Raw genomic sequence first — 13,532 nt, forward strand, 5'->3', positions numbered from 1 at the left:
ATAGTTATCTTCCTGCTCAGCTCTTTTACTTTCTTGCTCATCATGGTGGCCAAGAACAGCACATCTCATCACTTCTCAGACATTTGGGAACCCCAGGAGGACACAGGCTGTGACTTGGAAAGAATCAGAGATCCTTATCTCTAACACAAGATGTTGCTGCCCTTGCCGTGTTTCACTTTATCTACAGATGTGCACATTTGGATTCCATGATCCCTGTGGTTCCTCCTACCTCATTGTTCTGGGAACAGGTCTTGTGTGAGGTGCTGTTGAGTTTTGTTCTGCACCTGTCAAGTGTGAAGGGCAGGCATGATGCCTTTAGGAATGAGGATGCTCCTTGGGCATTACTGTGTGAGCGCCATGAGGACAGGGACTAATTCTGTCTTGTTGACCTTCTCCTGTCTCTCTGGAACTCGGCACAGTAAATTAAGGCATAGATAAGTTGGGGGTGGGAGTTAAAAGAGAAGGGGCCTCAACACAGACCCTTGGGGGTATACCAAGATATCAGGGGCAGGAGGAGGAAAAGGAACAGACACAGAAGATGCCGAAGAGTGAGGATGCCATGGTACTTTAGGCAGCCAAGAGAAGAGAGAGATCTAAGAAGGAAGGGACAGTCAGCAGGATTGGTGCAGAGGCAGTACTGAGGAGAGCCAATGGCATCAGACCCTTAGGGACTCTTGGGTGATCTTAGCTATAGCACGAAGAAAGAGTGGGTGAGGGGGGCCTGGCATCAAGCTGCTGTGGGTTAAGGATCAAATGGAAGGTGAAATGTGAGGTTATTCTAGGCCAGTCATGAAGAAGTGTGCTGTGTACTTCCTACTGCATCACACTGAGAGGGTTACAGAATAACTTGCTGTCTTCCCTCGGAGATGCTAAGACCAGTCACTGGGTTCAGGTGGCAGCAGCCTGATGCATCTGTTATGAAACTTCCCATCCTTGCTGGTAAATGCCTAAATCCAGTATTTCATCAGAGAATGCACAATGATGATTTTCCTAATTCTATTAGTCCTTCCACATTATTCTTTGAAATTATTCTGTAAAAGAGGACTTGGTCCTCATCAGCTATTTGGTTACCTAGATATACATTGTGTATACCAAAAAAAATCAGAATAAACGCTTTCTCTTTATTTACCAATTTTCAGAATAATGGCTTAGCATCTTCAAGGGTATCCAGTGAGGCTTTTTTTGGGTTTTGTTTTAGGAAGTATCATTATGAACTCATAGATTACTCAATGTATCTGATGTGTTTCACTCGTGGCTATCATGAAAAAGTTTTTTTCCAACAGTTTTATTGAGGTATACTTGACATACAATAAACTTCACACACTTAAAGTGTACAATTTGAGAACTTTGTGACATATGTATACACCCATGAAACCACCATCACAAGATAATGAACATACTCATCACCCCCCTGAGTTTCCTCAAGTCCCTCCCTTCTTCCCTCCCTGGGCAACCAATGATCTGCTGTCACTCTAGATTAGTTTATACTTTCTAGAATTTTATATAGTTGGAATCATACTGTATTGGCTTTCGTTCAGCATAATTATTTTGAGAATCATCCATGTTGCTCCTGTCAATACTTCATTCCTTTTCAGTGCTGAGTAATATTCTGTTTTGTGGATATGCCATCTGTCCCTTTGCCTGTTGATGGATATTTGGGTTGTTTCTAGTTTGTGACTATTACAAATTAAGCTTCCGTGAATATTCATATACATGTCTCTGTATGGGAAAATACTTTCATTCCTCTTGGGTAAATGCCTAGGCGTGGAATGGCTGGATCATATGGTAAGCGTACGTTTAACATTTTCAGAAACCGCTAAACTCTATTCCATAGTGGTTATACTACTTTACGTCCCACCAGCAATGCCTGAGAGTTCCAGTTGCTCCATATCCTCACCAACACTTGGTGTGACCAGTCTTTATAATTTCAGCCATTCTAATAGTATCTCTGTGGTCTTAATTTGCATTTCCCCAGTGACTCTGATATTAGCATCATTTCATGTGGTTATTCACCATCAGTGAATCTTTGGTGAAATGCCTGTTCAAATCTTTTGCCCATTTTTTCATGGGTCGTTTGTTTTCTTATTCCTGAGTCGTGAGTTCTTTATACTGAATATAAATCCTTTAACAGACATGTGATTCACATATATTTTTCCTAGTATGTGGCTTGTCTTTTCATTCTTTTAACAATGCCTTTTGAAGAATGGAAGCTTTTCATCTTGATGAGGCCTTATTTATGATTTTTTCTTTTATGGATCATGCTTTTGGTGTCTTATCTAAAGTCTTTGCCTAACCTAAGAGCACTAAGATTTTCTCCTGTGTTTTCTTCTGTAAGGTTTATAGGAAGTCTTGAAGTCAGATCCAACTTTGTTCTTTTTCAAAGTTGTTTTGGTTCGTCTAAGTCCTGTGCATTTCCATATGAATCTTAGAATCGGCTTGCCAAATCCTACAAAAAACGCCTGCTGGAGTTTTGGTTGGAATTGAGTTGAATCTACAGATCAATGCCATCTTAACAATACTGAGTCTTCTGACCCATTAACACAGTGTATTTCTCTATTTACTTAGGTCTTCTTTAATTTCCCTCAGCAATGTTTTATTGTATTCAGTATATGGGTCTTGCACTTCTTTTGTCAAATTTATCCTTAAATATTTAATATTTTTATGCATCTCCTAAGAATAATAGAAGTAACCATTTGTGTTAGCTTTTGGTTACACCTTCTGTTGTTTCTTTTTAAAGATATAAACCAGGATGGAGATTTATTTTTATCGCTACCTCCAGCTGCTCCGCATCCCAAACACACACACACACAATTTAACAGAACACAGTGTTCCACAGTTTGCTTTTTTCTCTCACTCTATAGAGACCTTCCTCATTCCTCTTTATAGCTGCATCATCCTCCACTTTATGGATGGTCTGTAGTTTATTAACTGGTCCCCCTGGATGGACATTTGGATGGCCTCCAGTTGTTTGCTGCTCTGGCTGGTGCAGCGGTGAGTAGCCCTGTGCCTACGTCATTTTATATTTTCACCTGGAATTTACTGAATACCGTTAATGGGCCAAGCCCCGCACGACCCACAGTGGATTCAAGAACAAACCTGACTGTCCCAGCCCAGCAAGAGCGGAAGACCCTGCAGCCGTCTCGGAGCTGTGCCGGGAATGTATACGTCCACAGCGCCCAGGAAGGTGGGGAAGGCTGCCTTGAGAGGGGCCTTCTGGAAGCTCAGCAGTCAAATGTACTCCTCTTTCCCTTTGGCCAGGGCTTTGTGGTCAGAGAGGGTATTCTGAGACAGGAGAGGCCACAGGTGGAGGCGATTGAAGCTGGGAGGTCACCCTGTAGACGAGTGACCTTCACAAGGGCACCGAGATTCAGGGAGAGAGCCACAGGGGATGGGCTGGAGAGAGAACTGTGTGCGTGTTAGTACTGTGTACACAGAGCATCATCACCCAGCCCTCCTGCAGATACAGGCCTCTATGCCTCCCGCTCCCAGCCCGTCTCCCTGTCCCAGACAGGCATGGGTACAGTGGACAGAGCAGAGGTCCTGAGGCCAGACTGCAGTAGTTCGAATCCTGGCCCGGAATCTTGGGCAAGTGAGATGGGGAGGATGCTGGTATCCACTGAACAGGGCTGTACAGAGGATGTGAGCTAATGAATGGACAGTCCAAGTCCAAGGCCGGGTGCACCGTGATCCCTCACAATGGGGACAGTAGCAGTGTAGCTGTGATTGCTATTGTTATTATTATTCCCCCCTCTAAGCTCCTCCATCTGGGCTGGAAACAGACAGATGTTTTCCCCATCCTTCTGACAGAGGGAGGAGTGGTGTGTGAGCTCAGTCGTAGTTTGAATGTCAAGGACAGGATTCGGGGGCGGTGAGAGTGATTCTGGGGCTGATTAGAACTGGTGCTTGCACGGTTCTCTCCCAGCCGCGTTAGGCTCTGGTGCGTCCATTTGTTAACCCCTGTGTGCCCTTCAACACACGTGCATGTGCACACACACCAGTGGTTCTCAGTAAGGTGGAAGAGATGAGTAAGTGAACCAACAAGCACATTTTTCACCCAACTCCCTGGGCTTGACACCGAGGGCTCTGACAGGCTGGTGGGCAGGGGTGACCAAAGAACCAACTAAAGCCTCACTGACTATTTTTGGGATGAGTGACCCACCACTTCCAATGACTTGCTCCTAAATGGCGTCTAATTTCATTAGGCCGTGGAAACAGTGACATCACGAGCGCCTGCCTGGTGGCCGCCCACACATGGCGAACCACAGGGCGATCTGAGATTTGTCTTCAAGAGCAGGGGAGAAGTGAGGTCCCAAGCAGCAAAATTTAAAATAGCAAGAGTTGAGGCATTCTGCTATGAAAAGAAATTACAGAAGAAATCCATTAGTCAGAGATTTCCAGGGGCAGTTTCCTTGCTTGGGAGCAAGAGAAGACTTATGCGTGTTTATTTTGGGTGAGGTTATGCAGCCGTCCCTCGCTCTGTAGGCTTAGATGTGGCCTGTACAGTGAATTTCTGTTAAGTAAATCCTATATTCTCATCGACTTCTAGTTCTGATGTTGACATATATTTTATCCTAAGGAATTTGTCTGATCCTGAGTTACAATGAAGTTAGAGGCACGGATCGAGCACCTTTTTGATTCAGATGGTGACACTCGTACTTACTGCACCTTTATAAGAAGTCACAAATTCAGGGGGACTTTATTTCTTCCCTGGGGGTTCCTTTGCCCAGGTCTCTCCAAGTGTGCCTTCTCAGGCACAGAGCGGAAAAGGACAGGGAAAGACCGCAGGGGCGATCAAGGCCACGGCCATGACTTCACCCAGACGGAGCAGAGGCAACTGGAGGCGTCTCTGTGTAGAGAGCATAGGCTCAGTGGGAAAATGAGCTTCCCGCATGGGAAGGTTTTCTCTGCCTACAACAGGGTTTCTCAACTTTAGTGCCGTGGACATTTGGGGCTGGTATCCTTTGTTGTAGGGGGCTGTGCCTTGTAGGATTGTAGGATGCATTAGCTTCCCTGGCTTTCTACCTGCTGGGTACCACCCACTCCCCCGGGTGACAACCAAAAATATCTCCAGACATCGCCAAACGTCCCCTGGGGGGCCCAGATTGCACCTGGTTGAAAGTCAGTAGCATATGACATTTCAAGAGCATGAGATAACAAGGATTTCACAAGCTTTTTATTGGCTTGTTTTTGTTTTAAATACTCTGTGTTTAATTATACCTTGAATTGGGTGAGTCACTCCTTCTTGGGGCTTCTGTTTTCTCTTCTGTAAAATGAATGGGTTGGACACAGTGATCTCAGAACGCCTTCTAGACCCAACAGCAGAGCGTGGTGAAGGCAGGAGGTCCCCTGGGGTCTCCGCATTTGGGTCCTGTTCCAACAGGTGACAAACCTATGGTCCACCTGGCTCTGGGCACTGCTCCCATTCTTCTGGCATCTAGCTCAGTCTTTCTTAAGTCCAGTTGATTGTTTTCTTGCTTTCATTTAAGTGCATTTTGCCTTTTTTGTAAGTGAACATGTCTAAATACAGTACAAGGAACCCCTGAGGACCCATCACTCAGCTTCCCCACCATCCATTTCATCTTAATCTTGTTTATGGGGCCAGCCAGTGGACCTTATCTTTGTATAGGTTCATCCATTGACCCATTCGTTCAGATCAGTTCCCCAAGGGCCTGGACTGGGCAGGGCTGGGCAGCAAGGAGGCCCAGGTTCTTCCCGTGAGAAACTCACAGTCTAGGGGGAGGACAGGGAAAGAGCATTTTTTGACAAACATAAAGAATCTATCCTTTAGCTTTCTCTATTTAAGGCCAAGCAATTCCAATTCTTTAATCTTTCTTCCTAAGAAGTATTTTCCACCCAAATGGTCCTGGTTTATCCCCACATCGTTGGGAAAAGCAACAAGAATGTAAATTAGGCCTGGATTCAGATCCCTGCTGTGACACTTCATAGGTGTGAGAGCTTAGCCAAGTCAGCAGCCTCTGAGCTTCATCTGTAAAATGGGATAACAATCCCCAACTCACAAGTTGGCTGAGAGAATTAGATGAGAACATGTCGGCCCAGGGCCTAGCATGAGTCCAGCACACACTAGATGTACACTAACCATCCTTTCCCCTCTCCCCCTTTCTCCTTACCCTTTCCTCTACATTCTCTTAACAGTGGGTGGCCACATCTAATCGCATCACCACATCGCCGCAGTGAGGGGCTGACTAATGTGAGCCAGAGACGATGGCTGACTTCCTGATCTGTCACATGCCTGGGTTCTCACCAGCCTCCCGATGGCCCATTTTCTTAGTGACATTCACTGCTGACTCACTTGGCTTGTGGTCAGCTCTGAACCCAGGGTCCTTTGCAGCTATCCCTTTACCCTACCACCACTCCCCAGCTTGGATTTGCGGCATGGGAATGGAATCATTATCAGAGAACCTTCTGTTTAGGTGGCCCTTCTCGAGGAGCCAACAGCATTGCTAGACCAGCAGTTTCATGAGGGCAGGGGCCATGTCTACCTTGACCACTTTCATTTTCCCACCGTCTAGAGCACTGCTGGTAGGTACTTAGTAAATACCTGTTGAATGAATTAATGTGTTTTGCGCTGGTCCCTGTTTTCCAAGAGAGCCCCATCTGCTCTGGGGCAGCATCTTCAGAAAAGCAAATAAGCAAAACCTTGAGACTTCAGTTTACCAATAAATGAGCTCTAAACTGATTCCCATAAGTACAGGGCAGTGGAAGGACAGTGGCCTATGGACCCAGACTTGGGTATGAATCCCAGCTCTGCTAAATTGACTTGCTGACTTTGAGCAAGTTGCTTATGGCTGAGCCTTAGTTTTCTTCCTGGAAAAATGGGATATCAGTATCTGGCAGAGTTACTGTGAGATGAGACTTAAATACAAATATACGTGGGAACACACCCCACGTGGGATGGCAGTGATTTTGGTTTGCGTCATTTACTCTTTCCGGAGCACCTACCTTCTTTGATTGCCATTGCCTCCTATAGTTTTGTCCGAGTCTCGCCTCCTCTCTTAGACCTTTGTTCGCTCAGCCTTCATCTCCCCTCCCTCTGTTGACAAAGACACGCTCTGCCTGACACCCAGCACACCTGGCCAACATTTGTTAAGCCAGCATCTCAAATTCTGATGCCTATAGGGACCAAACATACACAAAGAAAGCAAGCTGGGTGGGATTTTTACATGAAATCTCCCGCTTAAGCTTTAAAAATTTTTTTCATTAAATTAAAAAAAGATCTTAACTTTTCATTTTGAAATAAGTGAAGACTCGCCAAAAAATTGCGGAAAGAGTACAAAGGCTTCCCATATGCCCTTTACCCAGGCTTCCTTAAACGTTATATAACATTATATAACATCTTATATAACCAAACCATTTTCAAAACCAGGAAAAGAACATTCTACAGTACTATTAACTAATCTACAGATCCTATTCAAGTCCCATCAGTGGTCCCACTGATGTCCTTTCTCTGATCCAGGACAGCCTGCAGGGTTTAGCGGTCACATTTCTTTAGTCTCCTCCAATCTCTGATAGTTCCTTAGTCTTTACTTGGCCTTCGTGTCCTTGATACTTTTGACAAACGCTGGCCAGTCATTTCGTAGCATGACACTTGGTTGGGATTTGTTTGATGTTTTCTCATACTTCATCCGAGGTTGTACACTTGAGCAAGTTCCCCACAGGAGTGACGGGGTGCCCTCCCCAGTACTTCATATCAGGAGGTACATGATGTGTCTCCTTGCTGGCGATACTCCCTTTGGTCACTCGATTACGGTGATGTCTGTCAAGTTTCTCCTCTGTAAAGTTACCTTTTTCCCTTTATGATTCATAAAGATTGGCGGGGGCGGGGGGGGACTACTTAGAAGGTATGGAAGTATCCCATTCCTCAGCAGACTTGATTTACTTATTTCTTCATTTACATCTATGTAGATTTCTGGCTTCCTGTTTTATCTAGCGGCTCATAATCTATTACTGTGATTGTTGATTTTAATGCTTATATTGCCCCTTCTTTGGCCAGTGGGAGCCCCTTTAAGCTGACTTCTTGTCCTTTTGATACGTCCCATCATTCTTTCTTGCTTTCTGACATAAGAAGATACTCCAAGCTCATCTTGCATTTTCCCTACCCAGCCCTGGAATCAGCCATTTCTCCAAGGACCTGATCCCTTTGAGTAAAGAATGATATTTAGAAGCCAAGGTTTGAGGTCCAAATGTGCTCACTGCTGTCTGGCTGTCACTGTTCCTGCACCCTCTCTATAGAACGAGCTAGGAAATAAATGTATACGTGATGTGTCCACACACAGGGATGTTTCTCTATTTGTGTATGCTGAAAACCATGAATTCACAGCAATACCTTCATTTCCACTCTAACACCATGGGGTTTATTCTACTTCTCTCTCTATGTGTACCTCCCTTCCCTAACAGTGAGGCACCCGGCCCCCATTATCCTCACTGTATTTATATATTTGATCAGCCCCCCTGTATGCAACCATCTCCCATCTCTCCCTCTCTCACCCTTGTCAGGTTCAGACACTCTGCTCTAGGCCACTCCCCGCTCCTTACCCTGGACAGCCTTTGACTTCCCATAAAACTCCCAGTTTTGAAATGGTGGCTCATATATTTATTAAACCATGAGGCCCAGTTTCTGGCTGTGGGCCCAGGGTAGTAACCAGGTATTAACTGGACCAGGAAGCTGGCTTGTAAGCCCCCCTTGCCTCTCCAGCATCCACTCCCTCCATTCCTGTCCTAGCACCACAGGCAGGTAAACTTAGCCTTCCAGCATGTCAGGCTCAATCCTCTTCTTCGTCTCTGCTCTTGCTGTTCCTACTACCTGGACCAGTCTCTGCCTGCACCTACCCTTTCTCCCATCCTCCTGCTCAGACATCAGCTCTTTCTGGAAGCTTCAAGATGACCCCAGGTGCCCTTTCCAGGTTCATCTGGCACCTCCAGCAAACCCCATGGTGGGGCACCGCCGCGTTCTCCTTTTTGGTCCCCTCTTTGTCTTTGCTGCTAAACTACAGGTACACAGAGCTGAGGACTGATTTTACCTCCATGTCTCTAGTACCTAAAAGAGGGCTAGCACATAGTAGGTCCTCATAAATGTCAGCCGAATAAACATTAATCATAGTAACAGCAAATACTGATATAGTACTTTTGGGTGCCAGGCATGGTTCTAAGTGCTTTATATGCACTAAGTCATTTGGTTCTAATCCCTATGCAGTGAGATGGTTACTGTTGTTGCCCCCATTTTGCAGACAGAGGAACTGAGGCACAGAGAGGTTCACTGACACTTCCAAGGTCACACAGTGGTGGGGTCACATTTAAGCCCAGGCAGGCTAACTCTCCAGTACGTACTGTCTCCTCTAATATGCCTCCCACAGGTAAAGTGGGCAGCATTTTCAGAATAAGGGAGGTGAGTAGGTATGGATAGTTGAGTCACATGAGGCCCCCACCCCTCCTGACCACACTCCCAGCCCCAGTTCTTAGTGCCCTTCGGGCCCTAAGCACAGGAGACTGGTGGCTGAGCAGGTGGGAGAGAAAGTGAGACCTTTTAGCTCTGCAGCCTATAGGAATGTTTTCTCCTCTGAGGTCTTGAGGAACCAAGCACCTTTTACGTGTAATTAGAGTGAACGCAACAGGAGTCAAGTATCAGATCTTATGCAAGATTTCCATGTCATTGCATTGGGGTTAGCACGGCACTAACCTTGTTTCCCAATCACCCAAGAGGAGCCATCCGCCAGCCCATCACCCCTGGAGGGCGGAGCTGCCAGCCTCTTCACCAGAGAGCTGGGAAAGGGCTGTGGACTTAGAGCTGCTTGCTCATCAAGTGAAGGGGAAGAAGCCAAGTGCCTGGGAACGCTCTGTGTCAGCTCCTCCGCTGACGTTTCTTTCCCCTACTCAGGGGCCTGGCGGGGTCTCGTAGTAGTACAGAAAAGGAAACTGAGGCTCAGAGAGGTGACGTCGTTTGCCTGACATCACACAGCAAGGAAGAAGACCAGCCAAGATTTGAACCCAGGGCAGTCTGATTCTAGGGGCCTTACCCCTTAAAACAACTGGCCAGAATTACACCCGCGTCTGCCTGACTCCAAAGCCCTCAGTTCTTCCACCACCACCCCACCAGTCTGCTGTGGTGGGATCCATATGAAAAAAAAGGCCTCTGCTCTGTGTCTGGGCAGAAACCCACGTGAGCTGGAGCCAGGGCTGTCACGAGCCGATGTCAGCCCCAGGCAGGATTTTCTGTTAACCTGCCGCCTTGGAGTTCAGGAGAATCTCCAAGAAGAAGGCTGCAGAAGCTGGGGAAGGGGGGAGTGGAAACAAGAGGAGGTAGAGACAGGAAATGGAAGAGGGGGCGGAGAGGTGACGCCAGGCAAGAATGCAGCGCCGTCAGAGAACTCAGGAAAGACTGCGCTTGCCCATTCCCTTCAGCGTCAGACAAAGCCAACGCCCAGGTTCAGTTCATTCCCCCAGTGCTTACTAGGGGCCTCTTGTGCCCCAGGCCCAAGCAAGGGTCTGGGGACACGGCAGGGCACAACACTTAACAAGGTCCCTGCCCTCATGGAGCTTACATTCTCTTAGGGGCAAGACCAACCAAGAACCAGAATCAGATGAGGGGTCCAGGCCATCTGTCTCAGGGGGTAATAAGTAGTGAGGCAGTGCGACAAAGGAGGTGTGGGAGCCAGGATCCCATGGGGGGCAGGGGACGTCCTTCAGGCCTCTTGGAGGAAATGGTTCGGGGAAGAATGGCGGCTGCTGGGCACACCAGCCAGCACCATTTCCCCCGCTGCCTGACACCTGCCCTTTGCGCCCACCTCACCCCGTCCCCTTTGCTCTCCACAGGTTTGACATCTACAGGAAGGTGCCCAAGGACCTCACACAGCCGACGTACACCGGGGCCATTAGTGAGTAGCCTCCTTCTCTCCGTTGCTCCCAACCCTCTCCCCACTCTCCGTACCTGTGCCTGCCCGCCCTCTGCAGAAATGCTGGGCCAGGGAGGGAAGACAGAGAGACAGGAGGAGGGAAGAAATGATGGGCATCTTGCTGGGCCCTGCCTCTAGTCCCTCAGCTCTTCTCTGTCCTCACTGTAACGCTGTAAGGTATAGCATCACCTGTTTCTAAAAGGAGACACCAGAAATCAATCATCAAGAGTAGCTGCCCCAGGGACTTCCCTGGTGGCGCAGTGGTTAAGAATCCGCCTGCCAGCGCAGGGGACACGGGTTTGATCCCTGGTCTGGGAAGATCCCACATGCTGCGGAGCAACTAAGCCCGTGCGCCACAACTACTGAAGCCCGTGTGCCAAGAGCCCGTGCTCTGCAACAAAAGAAGCCACCGCAATGAGAAGCCCACGCACCGCAACGAAGAATAGCCCCCGCTCGCCGCAACTAGAGAAAGCCCACGTCAGCAACGAAGCCAAAAATAAATTAAAAAAAAAAAAAAAAAAAAAGAGTAGCTGTCCTTGGGAGGGGAAACGGGGGCTCATGGGTTGGAGGGAGACTGACTTTTCTCTTCACACCTTTTAGACTATTTGAGTTTTTAACATAAGGATGTTTCTATCCGTTTAAAAAAATAATCCTCTCACTCAGATTTTGGTTTCTGAATGCCAGTCTTCTACTTAAAAGGGCCCAGGGCTCCTGGGAGAAATGACTGATTGCAGGGCTGGGACAGGAAGTGTACAAAATAAGCCTGGGACACCTTGTGCCAGAAAGCAAAAAAATGCCCGGAGGAAAAGCAAGGGGTGGAGGTGTGTCAGCAGGCCACAGGAGCCAGCCTGAAAGAGGGCAAAGACCAACACAGGGCAATCTGAGTAGCACAATAAATAATGGCATTATTGGCTTGTTACCCAAAGAATTAAGAAAAAAGTCCAGGAGTCCATATACTGATCTAAATAAATGGGAAGGAAGGGTTGAACCTTCCTTATAGAGGAATTCCAAATAATATTTATGAATATATCCCCCTCTGAGAGGTACAGCTCAACTCTCCTCTCCTGGAGTGTGAGCTAGTGACTCACTATGAAAGAGGAGAGAATGGAAAGGAAGTAGTAACTATGGTGGAGGCATCCAGAGCCTGCCCCGTCACCGAGTGACAAAGGTTAGCATCAACCGGTGAGGAAGAGGTTGACGTAGCTGTCACGTGCCCGCTGCCTGCCATGGGATTTGATGGGAAGGGCACCTCACCTCCGTGGGATCTTCCCCCAAAACCACAACCCAGTCTAATCATGGGAAAGCAGCAGACAGCCCCAGCCTGGGAGACCCTCTACAGGACACCTGGCCAAGACTCTTTGAAAGTGGCAAGGTCTTGAAAACCAAGAAAAGACTGAGGAACCGTCACAGTTTCGAGACTAAGGACACGATGACTAAATGTAAAATGGGATACCAGGTCTGGTCCCGGAACAGAAAACAGGCACTGGCGGAGAAATGAGTGATCTAATAAGTCTGTAGCATAGTTAACAGTATTGGACAATGTTAATTTCTTCATCTTGACAAACATACCAGGGTTATGTAAGATGTTAACATAAGGGGAAGCTGGGCGAAGGGCGGATGGGAACTCTCTGTACTATCTTTGCGTCTATTATTATTCCACAATAAAGTTTATTTTAAAAGATATAAAAACAAACCGCAAGCACTTTGCAAGCAGGAAGGCTCTACCCACATTTTCCAGATGAGAAAATGGACTCAGAGAGGTGAAGTGACTTGTCTGAAGTTTCACAGCTTGCAAGAGGTGGGCCTCTCCAGTGCTTGGTGTGGGAGAGGGACCCTCCCCGTGGACTGTCCCCTGAGCGGGGCCCTGGGGCCGGGCAGTCATTTTGGAGTCCACCGCTGCTTCCCAGGGCCGGCTTTTATCAGGTCAGGGGATGACCTTGGGGATCCCTGCACCCCAGCTGGCTCTGCCTCTAGCTTAGGTCGTCCAAGCTGCAGATGCCTTCTTGAGTCTGGCTGTCCACATCCCCGGAGAAGAGAACAGAGCAGCCAGGCAGCAGGATTCGTGTCCTGCTCGCTTCAGATCTGGCCGAGCTGGGTTCATTCTCCCATTTAGCAGCTGGGTGACCCTGAGCAAGTCACTTCACCTTTCTGAGACTCAGTTTTCTGATCTGGGGGTTAAGTGTGATCACGCCTGTCAAGTATGGGGTATGTGCCAAACTCTCAGTGCTGGACCGTGCACCTCTTCTTATCACTGTCCTCTTGGAGCCCACAGCCCATGAGGGTCTGTGACCGCGGGAGCTGTGACACTTTGTGCATTGATCCCCACGGAAAAGGTACTCGGGGTACATAAGAGGAAGAGGGCTTGTTCATCTACGCGTTCAATTAGTTTATGAACCTGGTCACAAAAATTCCAATGAGGCTTCCTGTCCCCTTCCTACCACCAACAGCTCAGGCCACTTCTTTGCAGGCTCTGCAGTTCTCTCCCTTATCGAGTATGTTTAACAGTCAGGTCTGTATCCCTCTATAATTTTTAAAAAAACATATTCAGTCTTTGAAATACCTGTGTCGTCATTTTAAGCACAGACAGGAGCGTACTGGGCACACCGTCCTTCCCTGCCCTTTTTT

General features: G+C 47.6%; 1 protein-coding gene across 1 annotated transcript in view; it reads left to right on the forward strand.

Annotated features, from left to right (window-relative positions):
* The window catches only part of ERGIC1 (endoplasmic reticulum-golgi intermediate compartment 1), a 106,187-nt gene that overhangs the window by 40,177 nt on the left and 52,478 nt on the right, over positions 1 to 13,532 (forward strand). Inside the window, exon 2 of the mRNA XM_029219219.1 lies at positions 10,828 to 10,889. Coding sequence (XP_029075052.1) covers positions 10,828 to 10,889 — 62 coding nt within the window. The remainder of the gene's footprint in view (positions 1 to 10,827; positions 10,890 to 13,532) is intronic.

Source organism: Monodon monoceros, unplaced genomic scaffold, assembly GCF_005190385.1.
Source record: "Monodon monoceros isolate NGI ecotype Baffin Bay Population unplaced genomic scaffold, NGI_Narwhal_1 Super_Scaffold_12, whole genome shotgun sequence".
Taxonomy (NCBI): Eukaryota; Metazoa; Chordata; class Mammalia; order Artiodactyla; family Monodontidae; genus Monodon; species Monodon monoceros.